The sequence below is a fragment of the Melanotaenia boesemani genome, chromosome 15 (genome assembly GCF_017639745.1).
Source record: "Melanotaenia boesemani isolate fMelBoe1 chromosome 15, fMelBoe1.pri, whole genome shotgun sequence".
In the NCBI taxonomy this organism is placed as follows: domain Eukaryota; kingdom Metazoa; phylum Chordata; class Actinopteri; order Atheriniformes; family Melanotaeniidae; genus Melanotaenia; species Melanotaenia boesemani.
Window position 1 is genome coordinate 4476260 of NC_055696.1, and position 14753 is coordinate 4491012.

The window sequence follows — 14753 nt, forward strand, 5'->3', positions numbered from 1 at the left end:
GCTTTTTGTGGGAATGCAGGAAAGATTAAAGGACAGAGAGGAAATGCTGTGACTGAAGCATTCAGAGCAGCCTGGAGTCATAAATTTAGTTCAAGTTTTGAAACTTTGATTCTGAAACTGTTTTATATCTAAAATCAATTAAGTTTTCAATTAGAGATTAAAGTAATAAGTGATCTATGCATCTCTACTTAGCACTCTCATAACTGGAACACATGAGCCCGGGTCATTTTGATTTGAAACCTTTAGTTTAGCACCTTAACACCTGGTCATTTTTTCAGATAAAACACCTAAAAGACCCAAATTAAACGAAGAATTGCTCAACAATAAGGAGGATCATATGGACAATAAGGGCCACAGAGAATGTATTCCCAGTGTTAAAAGTTTGTGTTAATATGCCTGAGAAGATTGCAATAAAACAGAGGAGAAATGTGACATTTCTATCATCGCTTAACCCCCATTTGACAAAGAAAAGCACAATGCTAACAATGATTCCACTCACACAGATGTAACTGATCACCTTTAGCAACAGAACAGCTTCTAAAAAGTTATATTGCACAAAAATACAGGACGGGTCTTGTTTTGTGAACATTAGAATCTAAACTTTGTAGAGCTATTGTGCAACAATTAAAAAATAAACAGCATGTTTTAGTTTTTTTTAATAGTAGATGTAATTTTTCTGTTCCCTATAAGGGCTGAAAGGGCTTAAAGGGTTAATTATTTAAAGAAGAACATAAGTGATCGATACGCTCAACACAAATACCAACTCAAGCTACTGAGGTTTCTTATTTAGTTTGGTTAACTATAAAACACCACAAAAATCATGGTATATTTAGGTGCAAGGGTTGTGATAAAGCTTGAATATTTTTTATGTGAACTTATGAAATGTTGTTTGGACTTCTGCATCTTGCACATTTGCTTCCTGTACAGCTGGCACTTTAAATGGGTCAAGTAGTAAAACATGCTAAAACCAATTTGTATTTCTACTTTCCAGCCTTAATAGAACATCTCTCAGTTTACTCCCGTGTCCTTGTAAACAGCACAAAAATAACCCACATTACTTACAAATAAATGAAAAAAAAAAAATCTGTAAATCGTGATTCATCTGAGAAGCCTCAGGTGATTCATTTGAAGCAACGCATGCGGTTTTTTAATCTGCATTCTGTGAAAATATGGATGTAAGGACACTGTCTTTTCTGGAGGCTGCCTTTAGAGTAGGAACCAAACATATGCTGCCATTGTAAATCAGGGCCAATGTCTCTGGGACTTTACCTCTGTTTCTGCTCACTGTTCCGCCCCACTGTTCCTGTCCCATTTGGCTGGTAATGAATAAATAAAAGCTCTGTTTATACTCTTTGTAGAGCACTCAAAGATGCCTTAGAAAGAGAACTTTCTGTATTTTTCAAAGTGCATAGTTGTTATGGCTTATAATAATTATTTTTCAGAAAATATTCAAGTTTATGATGCAATATTTATTAATGAATAACTATCTTGCCTTCTGTTTTTAACATGAGGTGTTTAATCTTAAATCTCAGTGTGCTGTGATGAATGAGAAATGCAGGTGTGAAGTGTCTTTATTTTCCTTATTTCTTTTAAATTTTTTTTTTTTTATTTAAAATTTTTTTTATTCACTCACCCTTATTTCCATGCCCTCTTTTTTCCCATCCCATGCCCAGCTGCGCTTGGTGAAGTAGTTGACCGTAGCAAACTCGATCAGGGCAGAGAAGACAAAGGCATAGCACACAGCCATGAACCAGTCCATGGCGGTGGCGTAGGCCACCTTAGGGAGGGAGTTTCTAGCGCTGATGCTCAGGGTGGTCATGGTCAGGACAGTGGTGACCCCTGAAGAAAGAATAGACAAAAAAAAATATCAGAAAATGGCTAATATTTTATAGGTAAAATCTTGAAGGAAATGATTCTCTTTTTTTTAGAACTGTCTTGTGAGTATTGGGAAGCAGTGTATGATTAAAACAGTACCAAAAATAAACTTTAGCAGGTTGAAAGTGTCTTTAAAATCAATAATCTGATTAAGTTTTGTGTTGTTGTGGAAATCTCAGTTTATATTAGCAGAGGCTCTTATTCAGAGTTCAGAAAGTTCATTTTTAGATGTAGTCTGCATATAGAAGAACAGCATGTACCGAATTGTCTCAGCTCATAGGTGTAGTGTTCTTATGCACAAAATAAGTGCTTGTGTGTAACATTGTTTGTCCTTCCCCAGACTTTGTAGATAAAACGGTAGACACATCTCCTGTTAGAGGTTTTATTCTGGTGGCTATCCTTATGCACAGAATTTTTTTTAGTAAAGAAAGGTTCTTGATAAATGATTTTCCTCCTGTCTAAAGTTAAAAGTTAGAGACTGAGTATGATGACCCGGCCTTGTGCACTGCAGAGCTTTACATAATCTACTGTATGAAATCACAAAGTTGAGCTTCATACTGCGGACACTATTTACTGGTGCATAAACATTACTAGTGCACTGGGTCAGTCTTTCAAGTTCAAACTACCAGGAACTAGTTCTCAATACATTAAATAGTCATAAGGGATGTTTTAAGCTGTAATTCTGCTTTAGTGCAATGCATGAAATTGTTAAATGAATAATAAAATGTCTAATGGAATCGTAAAGTCCACTCAAACTACTGTAAATAATTTAAATAAAACAAAACAATAACAACAAAAAAATTAATCATGAGCTACTTGTAAGATATTTTTTGGACTCAAGTTATAAAAAATTTGACTTTTGTGGAAAGATTACCAAGAACAAAAACTTTAGGTTGAGAAAAGTGAACAGCAGGTCTCTGTCACCTTAAATAAATTAATCTGGAAATGAATTTGCTGAGGTGTAAACTTTAAAAATTTCACAGATCATTTCACATCCCAGCCTTTTTTTTCACTGTTGCTGGAAATGAGATGGTTTGGAGAATAATTGCCCATCCAACCACATGATAACAATCCCATCTCCATTCAGATCCATCTCATATGATTAAAATGGATACACAGGAACAGCTAAATATGAATATTGGATTTGGGAGCAGGGAGGTCAATTCATTTTAGTAAAAAAAAAAAAAACTGATTTCATTCCAGCCTTTATTTCTAATTAATTGAGATATTTGCCTGCATTGTTTCTTTATCAGTGATTGGTTTTCATCATATGAGATGAAAACAAAAGGAAAAACTATACAGTAAAAACTGGATATTTTTTGCACAACACAGAGAGAAGGATATCCACCAAGGCAACAAAAATGATAGATGAGCACACAAAGGTTGCTAGGGACTCAGGTGATCACTGAATAAGGGTTACATTCTTGGAGCTGTGTCCTTCACAGTATGATTGCAGTTTTTCTCTCTTATTGTAAAGGACAAAGGCTGCAAAAAATTTAACCTCTCGTGTGGCTGAAATAATTTTCAGATGACCAGTCAAGGAAAACACACTTATGTGTGTTTGTGGAGTAGTGATGAAAATTCAGAGCACACACAGGTTAAGATGGAAAGACAGATTAACATTGTCATTTACTTTTTTTTTCTTTTAATTTGCACACTCTTTCAGCATCTGTTGTGTAATGTGTGCTTTTTTTGTGTAAGTTTCAAGTCAAAAAGCTAATTACTGTACTCCATCTTCGAGTCAAAGATGATCTAAGTAGACAATGTTCTTAACATTAATTGCGCTGGATGCACTAATTAGATCTGTTATCATTCAAGACACAATTGTAGAAAACATGGTTAAGTGCGATGATAAAAACATGGTTGCTCCATAGCAAATCAAATGATTACTAAACTAGCATTCCTTACTAATCTCCCTTGACAATTTGCTATCTGTAACATAATAGATATTCTTATTCGTGTTTGGATTTGGTTATATGTTAAATGCCCTCATTAGGCACAATTCTCTATAAAATCATGAGAATTTGCTATCTTGACTAATATATTTTCATCCACCGCTCTGACTGTGTAGTCCAGCCCTCATTAAGAGCCCATGTTACTTCAGGGGGATTATCTTGGTTGTTAAAACTGATGTGCTCTGTTTTATCTGTATTATTATTACTCACCTAGTAGCAGCATTCCATTTCAGACCAGATAAGTTTTGTCATTTTTTTCTTAATATTCTTTTTGAATGGATCAAATGGAAGCTCTTCAAGCAAATAATTTAAAAGCTTTCCAAATGTCCCAGAAGCCAACCTTGCAAAACTACCTGATAAATTAATAATTTATTTAGATTAAAATTAAATAAGAAAAAAAGTAACAAGATGTTACTCACCAAATACAGTGCGCGCAGGAACAGATTCTCTGTTAAGCCAGAAGGAGACCTGAGACAGTATGACAGTCATGATGCACGGGAGGTAGGTTTGAATCACAAAATAGCCAATTTTCCGTTTCAAATGGAAATAAGTTGTCATCACTACATATTCTCCTGCGGGAAAGGAGAGAGGCATAGAAAGAGATGGAGAGAGACAAACAGGGTTAAGATTATTAATACAGCGAAAGCTTGTTGGGAGCAACAAATGAATCATGTGAAACCATAAACTGGTTAAAAGAAGCCCTGTGCTCAGAAGTCCACAGAGGTTGTGCACTGATGACTAACCTTTAATTTACTGGGTTTAAATTAGGCTCAATTCAGAAAAAGCAAAGAAATCTGAATTTTGATGAATGTTAACTTCATGCAACCTTGAGAATGGAACTTTAATTAATTGAAGGAATGCACAACCAGACTTTTTCTTTAATCTACGAAGCCACATCCTATTTCTTTTTGGTTAACTTAGCAAAGTTGAAATCTCGCCCTCTCCAAAGGAGGCGAGTGTAGTTTTAAACTTTCTGACGCAACTTCAAGCCCATGCCAAGTTGATAATTTATAGCATACAGAATTACACTGGCATATTCCATTAAATTCACATTCCCACTTTCCTGTAGCGCTCTTCCATAGACTTGAGGAATATGTGCCTGCATCATTCTAATCCATTTGTATTTGTCAATGATAGCAGTAAATGTAAACTGAAAAATTCACAGTTTTTCTATGCTCAGGCTCTCATTGCCATGTTTGTGCTGCAGAGATATGAGAAAAACAACCTCCTGTTCCCTTAGGTGTTTTGTTTTTTTCTGGAGAGTCTATCCAGGGCTGAAGAGACCTAGTTTACTGTATTCCATTTAGTTTAAAGTCAAAAGAAATTAGATGTTTTGACATCCATAACCAGTTTAAGTGAGGGATCATAGTCCATTTTTTTACTTTCAAGACTTGTTTTTTTCTAAATCTATTTCAAATTCCCTTGGCTTAAGCATTATCCACCAAAAAGCACAACAACTGCGATGAATTCAGGGAAGCCATTCTCTCTAGAGTTTAACAAATGCAGTTATTTCAACAAGGGCTTAGAAAACTACAGCAAAGCAGGATCATGGTTGTTCTAGTTTCCAAACACAACTGAAGTCTCACAGAACTGTGAGTCTGTAACTCACCTCTTGGGAGCTACATGAGCAAACAGCCTCTTTGCAGAGGTTAAGTCTATCAAAATGGGAATTTAAGGTGGCTCAGTTGTAAGCTGTGCTAGCTCTCAGTTATTAAGAGAAGCAGCTTTTTATCTTCAGCTTTGCAGTCAGGAGTTGCTCAGCACTGCATACAATCTTTTGCACCGTTACCTAAAGCTATTGATTGATGTTGGGAGGGTTATATTTCATAGATGAACACCCATTGAAAGTCTCATGATAGTAGTAATGAATGTAATAAAAGATGCAGCACACACTCTAAAGTGGCTGAGCTTAATATTTGGATACAAATGTCTTATATATCTATATATATGAAAAAAATCTGGATGCCTTTTTTCTTTTCCTATTTATGGCCCCTATGAAATGAAAAGAATAAACTTGTAAAGCTGCTATAACTCGTGACTAACTGGGATTAAATGGTAAAAAAATGCCTCATATTAGTTTCACTGACTCAGACAACTGCATTACACTTTCTACTTGTTCAAACACACAAGTTTAGTTGCTCTGGGCAAACAGACAACTGTTAATGTCCAGTCTTGAGTAACTTTATGTCCTCTAAATTGGGAGGTGGGGTCTATATGAGTCAGGTTTATTGTGCAGTGCATTCCAGAGATGCTAGATTGGAGTCCAAGTCAACACCTCAAATGCACTGTTTCACCATCCTTGATCCACTTTTTTGCATGGCAGGCTGCATGGTCATCTAGGAATAAAATTTTAATTGAATAGTGTAATTGGCCAGCACTGTTTTTTTAGGCGGTGGCCAAAGTCGCATCCACATGACTGGCAGGACCCACAGTTTTTAGAGAAGAACATCGCCACATTGCTTTCTGGCTTCTTATCATAGTGCATTGTGGTGGCATGTCTTCCCACTTAAGCAATGCATATGGACCTTGTTATCCAAAAAAACAAACAAACATACAAACAAACAAACAAAAAAAACTATCTTTTTCCGTTGGGCTGTGGTGTAGTTCTGATATTCATGTGCCCATTAGAGGGGCTTCTGGCTATCGACACTATGAGAAATCTGGTTGTTTTGGAGCTACGTAGCCTGATTTGCAACCAGTTATCATTCACTGAATGTTTTTACATGTTTTTATTAGAACTAGCATGAACCTTTTCAGTGCTTTGAATGACAGTATATCTTCTTTTGGATCTTACAGTGGCCTTCCACGTGCATCATTGAATCTTGGCTGCCCTTGGGCTTGTTGCTGGTTTAATGGTTGTGTTGGTCCTAACTGCTGCAGACTGAACATCCACATGAGCCACAGTGGTGAAAATACTGGGCCCAGCTGTCTAGTCAGTACATTTTATCCTTTGTAAAGCCACTCAAATTCTTGAGTGACTTGAGTGACTTTTTTTTTCTTCTATTCTGCTTCTAATACATCAATTTGCCACCACATGAATGCATTATCTTCCTGCCAGGTTTAATAAAAAATCAAGAAATAATCAATGTATTTTACTTGACCCATCAGTGGCCATAAAGTTATGACTGATTAGTGTAGTTCTATGCCCAACTGTAACCTTGTCATTTAATCTCCTAATGTTGAATTGCCATCATAAGCTTGAAGCCCTCTAGTGTGGAAATATTTAATGCAGTTGTGTGTTACTCTGCAACTGTTTTGAGGAGGAGATAACACGATTATGTGCTCAAAAACATGGGCAGGAAGATATTTCCTATAATTTTGCAATCATTAAAGTTGACTCTGGGCTATAATCTCAAACATAATGGGAATAAGACTTGAACTTATGGCTCATCTCTTTATATGATTTTTGTAAATATGCTGACCAGTTACTCTGAAAACTGATTATTCTTTCAATAGACCAAAACAATCTCAGGTTAATTAAAAATGACAGAAAAGTGCAGACTGCTACTCTTCTAAACCACACAATAGTTCTAGCATAAGCCAGTGGAAGCAATAAAGGGCAGTTTAATTTATTATGACATAAAAACTGATGAGTTTATATTTCAAAAGTATGAGTTTCACCCCATGAGACACCGCTTTTCTTTCACTACTGACAGTATAGTTCATTATGATAAACTTGGTGTGAAAAATGCTGTGAAATTTTGATTGACTGACCCACCTTCACAAGCTGTAGGCACATAATTTTCATTGCAATGTTCTGTTTGCCCTAGGGACTAACATTTACCCTGAACTAAATCTGATTTGATTCATGGCGTTAAATGTTAGATGCTTCTGACTGGGCTGATAATAACATATGGTGTACCTGTGCTGGAACTGATGGTTTCTTTCCCAATAACGTGCCCCAGTAAGTCATACTGGTTGAGCCTGGAGCCATCTTCCGCCACAGAGACAGACCTCTCGTCTCCTTGGGTCCACAGGTAGATCACCTCATTGTTTGTGTAAGCATCTGGGAAACATGGTAAGGATTAAAGAATGGAGAAATTACAGAGTGGACATCAAAATATGAGGTATTTGCTTTGTGTATTTTAAATTTTCCAACACATCTTGAAGAAAAGACCTACATCTTTCATGTCATATAAGTATTTCTTTCTTTCTTTTGTTTTGTTATGCAGTATCAATCCAGCCCCAACCAGACAGATTTTTTATTTATTGATTTTTATTCAAACAACTGACTGACATTAATATGCGGTAATGTATAGTAAAACATTTCTTTAGGGTCCTGGAAACTCGTATTCCAGGGGCCAAATTAAATTATGCTCACACACAAAAACTGCACATTTTCCTACATAGAAACTGGCATTGATGAAGGATGTACAAGTGATGAGAATGTGCACACCTTATGTATTCTTCAGACCATATACACTTATTTTTAGAGCAAATGAAGCCTTATATGATTAAATAAATAATTGCATGTAAAGCACAAGCTGCTGATTTCTGCCTGTAGCTCTGATGCTGTTTTATGTTTGTTTCCTCTCATTTGTGATTCGTCCTTTTCTTTCTATTTCTTTCCTTATTTTTAAGTCTCAGCATGTCTTTTGCTGAATTAAAATTAATACCAAATTAAACAGGTTTTATTTTCTCTGCTTCAGTATGAGTGTTACACTTTTGCAATTAATAAAACTGCTACTGTTACTTTTATGCCTATTTAGTTGTACTTGTATTAAGCTTTATTCTGCTTATCTAATTTTCTAATAACCTGCAACTGTGACCTCGATATCCCCACACCTGCCTGACCCCTCTCCCAGCACAACTGTGGAGCATGAGATAGTCCAGTCTTTTTCCAGGAGTTTGGTTCCAGAACTTACACTGTGCACAGAGGAAGCCCTGACTATATATTGTCTGTACTTGTCCAACTTACACACCAGCTCAGGCTCCCTCACTGCTAGCAAGGCTATGTTTCATGTCCCAAAAGGCACATCGTGATGATGGCAATTGGCATGCCCAAGCCACCAAAATCATCTGCCACCTAGCTCACACTGCACCTGATTATTTAGTTGTGATGCAGATGTTTAAACATGCAAAAGACTACAAAGAGGTGAGTCTGCATCCATTCATGGCTAAAAATAGGATTGGAAATCAGGTTTGTCCATGTGCATATTGCTTTATGCTGGCTGAGATTAATAAAAGCGAACCAAACACATGAATGGCTTTGTAAGTCTGAAGAAAAAACTACACATGCATTTTTCTTTATCTTAATTTGTACATAGTTTTAACCATGAATCCACACATAGTTTTATGCATTTGGCCCAGGACAACAGAAATGTCCAGTAGTTCTACTAAAGAGATATATCTGCAACTAGATAATATATTGGCTAAAGCTGGTTAAGCACTTTAGGATTTTCTCTTTTATGCAGCAGAGTGATTCTTATTGAAGGGAGAAAGAAAACTTCCCTGCAAAGAACAATCACCACTATTGGTGCAAGGTAATTTTCTCTTAAACTCTACTTTGTTAAGACCATCTGGTCGGACTTACAACTTCCAAACTTGAGAGGACAGGCATGTGCGTCCATTGGGAAATCTTCCAGGTGCATGGGGCACTCTGCATGAATGGTCAACCTGAGGGGACACAGGGAGAGAAAACAGTTCACCAGTCAGGCTGCAAAATGGATGTAGTGATCATTACAAACCAACATGACACATGTCTCCAAAAACATCATAGAGGGCATTTTCACAATCTATAATTTATTGTCAAACATCCCGTAAATGTCCTCAGTTATTTTTGTCATTGTGCATCAAGAGATCATGATTGTTCCCACACAAACCAAAGTGCAGTGTGTATATGTCACTAAGATCTGGAGGGAGAAAGGGACTTTGCAACTATGGGAAATCATCTGACTGATATGGAGGACCAGAGTTCACGTCAGCCGATCCCATTACAGTTGAGCCTCAAAATGCACTCTAAATGACAAGAACTGTGGTTTATATTATCTCACCCGTGCATCCATAATCAACATTTAAGTTTAAACACTACAAAGGTCCATAAAACCATCCTTCAGTGGACTGAGTTACTCATAAATGGAACAAAAATTGGGTTATTCTAACTGAATTACAACATTTATAGACCATACATCAAGCAGAGCTGCGTTATTTGAACAAACAGGATTGTAAAAGATTAAATGAGCAATGTAATTCTCATTTCTAAGCCATGTAGGCTAAACTGAATGTACTGTAGCACAAGCACTTGCTTGTGGTGGATCTTATCTTTATTCCCAGCCTTTTGCAACTTGTAAACTAAATTCTACAAACGATGATACAACAAATAGTGAATAGGTTCATTGGGTCTTTTTACTGCAGCTAAACATTCACCATGTGAGGTTTTGTCATGATTCAGATGCGTGGACTCAAAAGATACTCAGTTTCCCAGGGATAGGTATAAGATCTTTATTGTACAGAGTGGAATTATGTGATTGTGCAATCCGGTCTTTCTCCGCTCAGAGGTCAGCAGTGGGTATCCAACGGAGCGCAGAGTGTTGAAACCAGTGACTGGAGAAGGGCCGCCAGGAGGAAGACTGAGGAAGAAGAGCTGCTGAACAGAGGAGAGGTTAATGGGGGAATACAGGTGGCTGGCAGGAGCGCTTGAATGAGGGGGCCGCAGAAGCAGGATGTGAATGATCCTTGAAGGGGCAGATAAATAAGTCCGTGATCCGAAATCCAATCCTGTTAGACAAGCCAGGGGTCAGTAAGCCAAGTAATCCAAAACAACAACCAAAGCAGAGTACCAGACAGGGGGCAGGCAGAATCAGAATCCAGGTCCAAAGTCAGATCAGCGTCGGGCGGGCAGGTAGGCAGGATAATTCAGGCGGGATACGTGCAGGGAAGAACCAAGACGATCTGGCACTGGAGGAATGTTGCAGAGCTGTATAAATAGGGCTTGGGACAGGTGAAGCGCATCAGCCCTAATCAAGAGCTGGTGGAGCTGAGGCGTTCAGGGCGGCTGGAAAAACTGAGCCACACACCACAGATCATGACAGGTTTAGTGCAACTCCAGTAAAAAAAGACTTGTAATATAATGACATGCTTCCACAGGCAAACTTATTGTTTTTAATTATTTCCATGCATTGCCTTTACAAGAACCCTGTGCTCATTTTTTGTCTCCCACCCTCATGGTTGCTTTCTGGTGCTGTCTCATTACTGATAAGTGGCTCAATAACAACACAAATTAATGCAATACAATATGAATCAAATGTGAGCATTGCACTGCTGCATATCACACAGCACTAAGATCAACAACTAATTGATGACATTCATCTCATCACTAAACTGTAAAGTATTCTTACAAAAACAAAAGGAGAAAAAAAAGCAACAGTGCCAGAATCACTTTGATCAAAGACAAGGAAACAAGCTGCTTATGTAAGACAAGTTGTTAAGGCACAAAAGAAACAAAATGCACAGTCTTACATTTGCAGTGCAGCTGAGGTGATGAGTGTCATGAGGTGGAGGTATGCAGTCACTGAGCAGATTTAAAATTAAAAGTGCAGAAAGCATAGTAAAGGGATCAATAAAATACAAATCATACATACTCAGTGGTGCATCAACATGAGTATCAAATTATGTGGCAAGTGGTCAAGCGCATATCATGGGTCCTCTGCTGACAAGACTGGGGTCACTACAGTCAGGTTGAACTTTTTGTACAAAATTCTCATCTTGGATAGACAAATCAGAATATTATCTGTAGAAATGCTAACAGAATGTTAAAAGATCCTGTGACTGCATTGAACCACAGTTGCATTGAGGTTTCTGTATATAACATATAACATTATGTTCAAGTCTTATCCCAACAATAAAAATTAAGTTTTAAACTTTATGTCTATAAAACGATTCATACTTTAATATAAAATTAAGATATATACAAGCAAAATCTGATATCATTGCTGCAGCTTGGAATTTCTGCTTTGAATCTGCAGCGGAAAAGGCAAGGTCAGACTGCCTACATGTTCCACAGATGGGAGGTGGACCATTACAGCTGATCTGCATGCACGCTGAAAGACTGATGAAATCAGGGGCTAGTAAGCTAGTTTAAGCGAGTTGGAGAAGCTACTTGTGCTTGTTGTTGTTGATGCCGTTCAAGCTAAGAACTATACTGGACAACCATTCACACCCTCTCCACAATATGCTGGACAACCTCAAGACTCATCCCACCTCACTGCAATACGGAACACCACAACACCTTCCTGTGGCCTTCATAACTTTGGGCTAAACCAGAATGTTCTGTAAATGGTCTGTACTTATATAGCGCTTTTATCCAAAGCGCTTTACATGTACGTCACATTCACCCATTCACACGCACATTCACACACTGATGGCGAAAGCTGCCATGCAAGGTGCTAACCACGACCCATCAGGAGCAATTAGGGGTTCGGTGTCCTGCTCAGGGACACCTTGACATGAGCTCGACCAGGCTACAGGACGACCACCCTACCCACTGAGCCATGGCGCCCCGGAAGTCTGAGCTATAACCTCTTGTAAATTGAGATAAACTGTAAATGTTTGTTAATGTTTTTGTTGTATTATTTAGATTTTATTTTTCTTACTTTTAATTTAATTTTTAATAATTCTTTTTTTTAATTTTAGAACCTTGTTCTAATTTCACTTGCACTGTTATTTCTATATTTTCTAGACCCTTTTCTCTAAATGCATGTTGTTGTTTTAAGGAGCATTGCAATGCAGAAATTTTGGGATCAATAAATTATTTCTGATTCTGAAATCTGTCAATGTTTACTTTTTCTATATGTTTTTGCTCTGTCTCTTTCTGGTTTGCGTCTCTTTCCTTTAAATGAGGAGGAATTTGGTACACGTGACCTATGAGGGAGGAGTGGTCTATTTCTAATAATGAGCACATTGCTAATGTGACGGTGTTACTTGAAAGATGAAATTCAGTTTCCTCTTACTGAGAATTGCTCTCTGGTTCAAACATTTATGCCTGAATTTTCCCAGTTAGATCAGGCATAGTGTAACAGAGACAGGGAGGGCAGCATCATTTGGTGATGGGCAGATGTGGGCAGAGCCATATTAGCATATTCATGAATGCATATCCAATGAATAAGGTGTGGTCAAACCCAAACCACATGCAGTATTTGTGGCAAAACTTTCTAAATGTACAATTCTGAGGAACACAGATGAGCTTTATGCCTTTTTTATTGCACATGATTCAGAAACCGGGCAGGAAAACTGTTAACATTAGCCCCTTCTGTTGTTCAAGTTCAGTTTTATCTTAATGATTTTTCATAAACTGGGCACAAAGTCCATATATTAGACAGTACTGCGGACTGAAAACCCACATAAGTGGAAATATACCATCAAAGAGATTAGTAGCCGCTGAAGTGGGTCTTAAAAATCCAATAAATTCTTGTGTGCTTATGCAAGAGTGAGTGTAAAGTTGTCAATCACTGGTCCAGAAGACTGTGATTTTGTTAAACTCGATTAAACTAGATATCACAAATCTGTTTTTGAATTTATTCATACATTCTCATACATGCAAACGGTTTTGAGGGTACAACATTGTCTGTAAAAGAACATTAAGCTTCTATATAAATACATTTTCTATCAAAAACAAATTAAAAACAGCTGCTCTATAGTTCAGAATTTAATTTATATTAAGGTGAACTGACAATGAGTGCTAATGCTTTTAGAAATAAGATTGCAGCAGCACAGGCAGACAATAGCACCTTTCATTCATTCAAAATAATGATGCAATCAAGCAGTGTGAAGGTCCTCACAGCATTTTTTCATTTCAGCAGCTGTGGATGTGCTGATTAAGTGGATTTAAACAGTTGTCTAGAGAGAGAGGAGTGCCAATCAACACTGGGTGCTATGTTGATGAACTCCACACTCAACTTCCTGTAGATAGATTTACATTCTAAAGCCTAATACCTGTGGAATAAAAGTGAAATCTCTCTTGTAGAGTGCAACACAGTATCTCTAACTATACAGCCAAATCTGCCTTTAGTTCCCCTTCAGCTAATCCATAGTGCTAAAGCAAAGCACAAAAATAACCCATGAATGACCTTTTAAAACATAGTATCAGTATTATATTATATAGTACTATTAGTTATTCTGAAGCCTTTAATGCCATAACAAACAGGATGTGAATCAATGAAAGTACAAATGCAATGCAGAACTTATGATGCCAATAAGATTTTTCTGGTAACTTAAAACTTTGAGTGACAGTGGTTCATTATTCTTTGTATCATCACACATCTTCTCCATCATCTTTCCACATATGTACTGGATTATGTAAACATGGCAGTGTTTATAATACTGCATCAGTGCACATGCATCTTTGCTGGCCTTGACAGAACTGCCACCTCATCAGATCTGCTCATGTGGGACCACAAAATGAAATTCTTTTTCACTATTTCATTTTCACAGTTAAAAGTCGATACTGACCTTGTGGATGAACATAATAAAGATATTTATTTTCAGACTCTTTCATGGCCCTGAATATGAAGCTGCAGGGAACACTGACTGACAGATTGAATGTTTAGATCAGATTGTATCAGTTATTTTTGCTGTGGCCATGTTCATCATGGTATTCAGTGACTGTTACTGTCTGGGCAGCTGATGCTTTTTAGTGCATTTTAGACATGAAATACACACAGAGTAGCAATCCGTTGATCAACTCAGTGCATAATTCACTAAACTGTGTGTGAAACGACCCAGATTTGGCTGCAAGTCATGATTCGTCTGCGTCAGCTCTCCATCGTTTTATTATTAATCCATTTTTCATCCAGCACCATCAAGATGTTGACATTTGTGGCTGTAAGTTAAAGGTTGGAACAACTATGGGATTGATTGCTATGAAATTCAACAGAGGTAAAATCCTCATATATACTTAAAATCAATCTCCCGATTGAATTTCTGGAG

The 14753-nt window shown here is 37.4% G+C and overlaps 1 protein-coding gene across 2 annotated transcripts in view; it reads right to left on the bottom strand.

Annotated features, from left to right (window-relative positions):
• The window catches only part of gabra3 (gamma-aminobutyric acid type A receptor subunit alpha3), a 101278-nt gene that overhangs the window by 12089 nt on the left and 74436 nt on the right, over window positions 1-14753 (bottom strand). For both annotated transcript variants that reach the window (XM_042009190.1, XM_042009189.1), the window contains exons 6-9: window positions 9364-9446; window positions 7693-7836; window positions 4250-4402; window positions 1634-1839 (exon numbers count right to left, since the gene is read on the bottom strand). In XM_042009190.1, the coding sequence (XP_041865124.1) occupies window positions 1634-1839; window positions 4250-4402; window positions 7693-7836; window positions 9364-9446 (586 nt within the window). The remainder of the gene's footprint in view (window positions 1-1633; window positions 1840-4249; window positions 4403-7692; window positions 7837-9363; window positions 9447-14753) is intronic.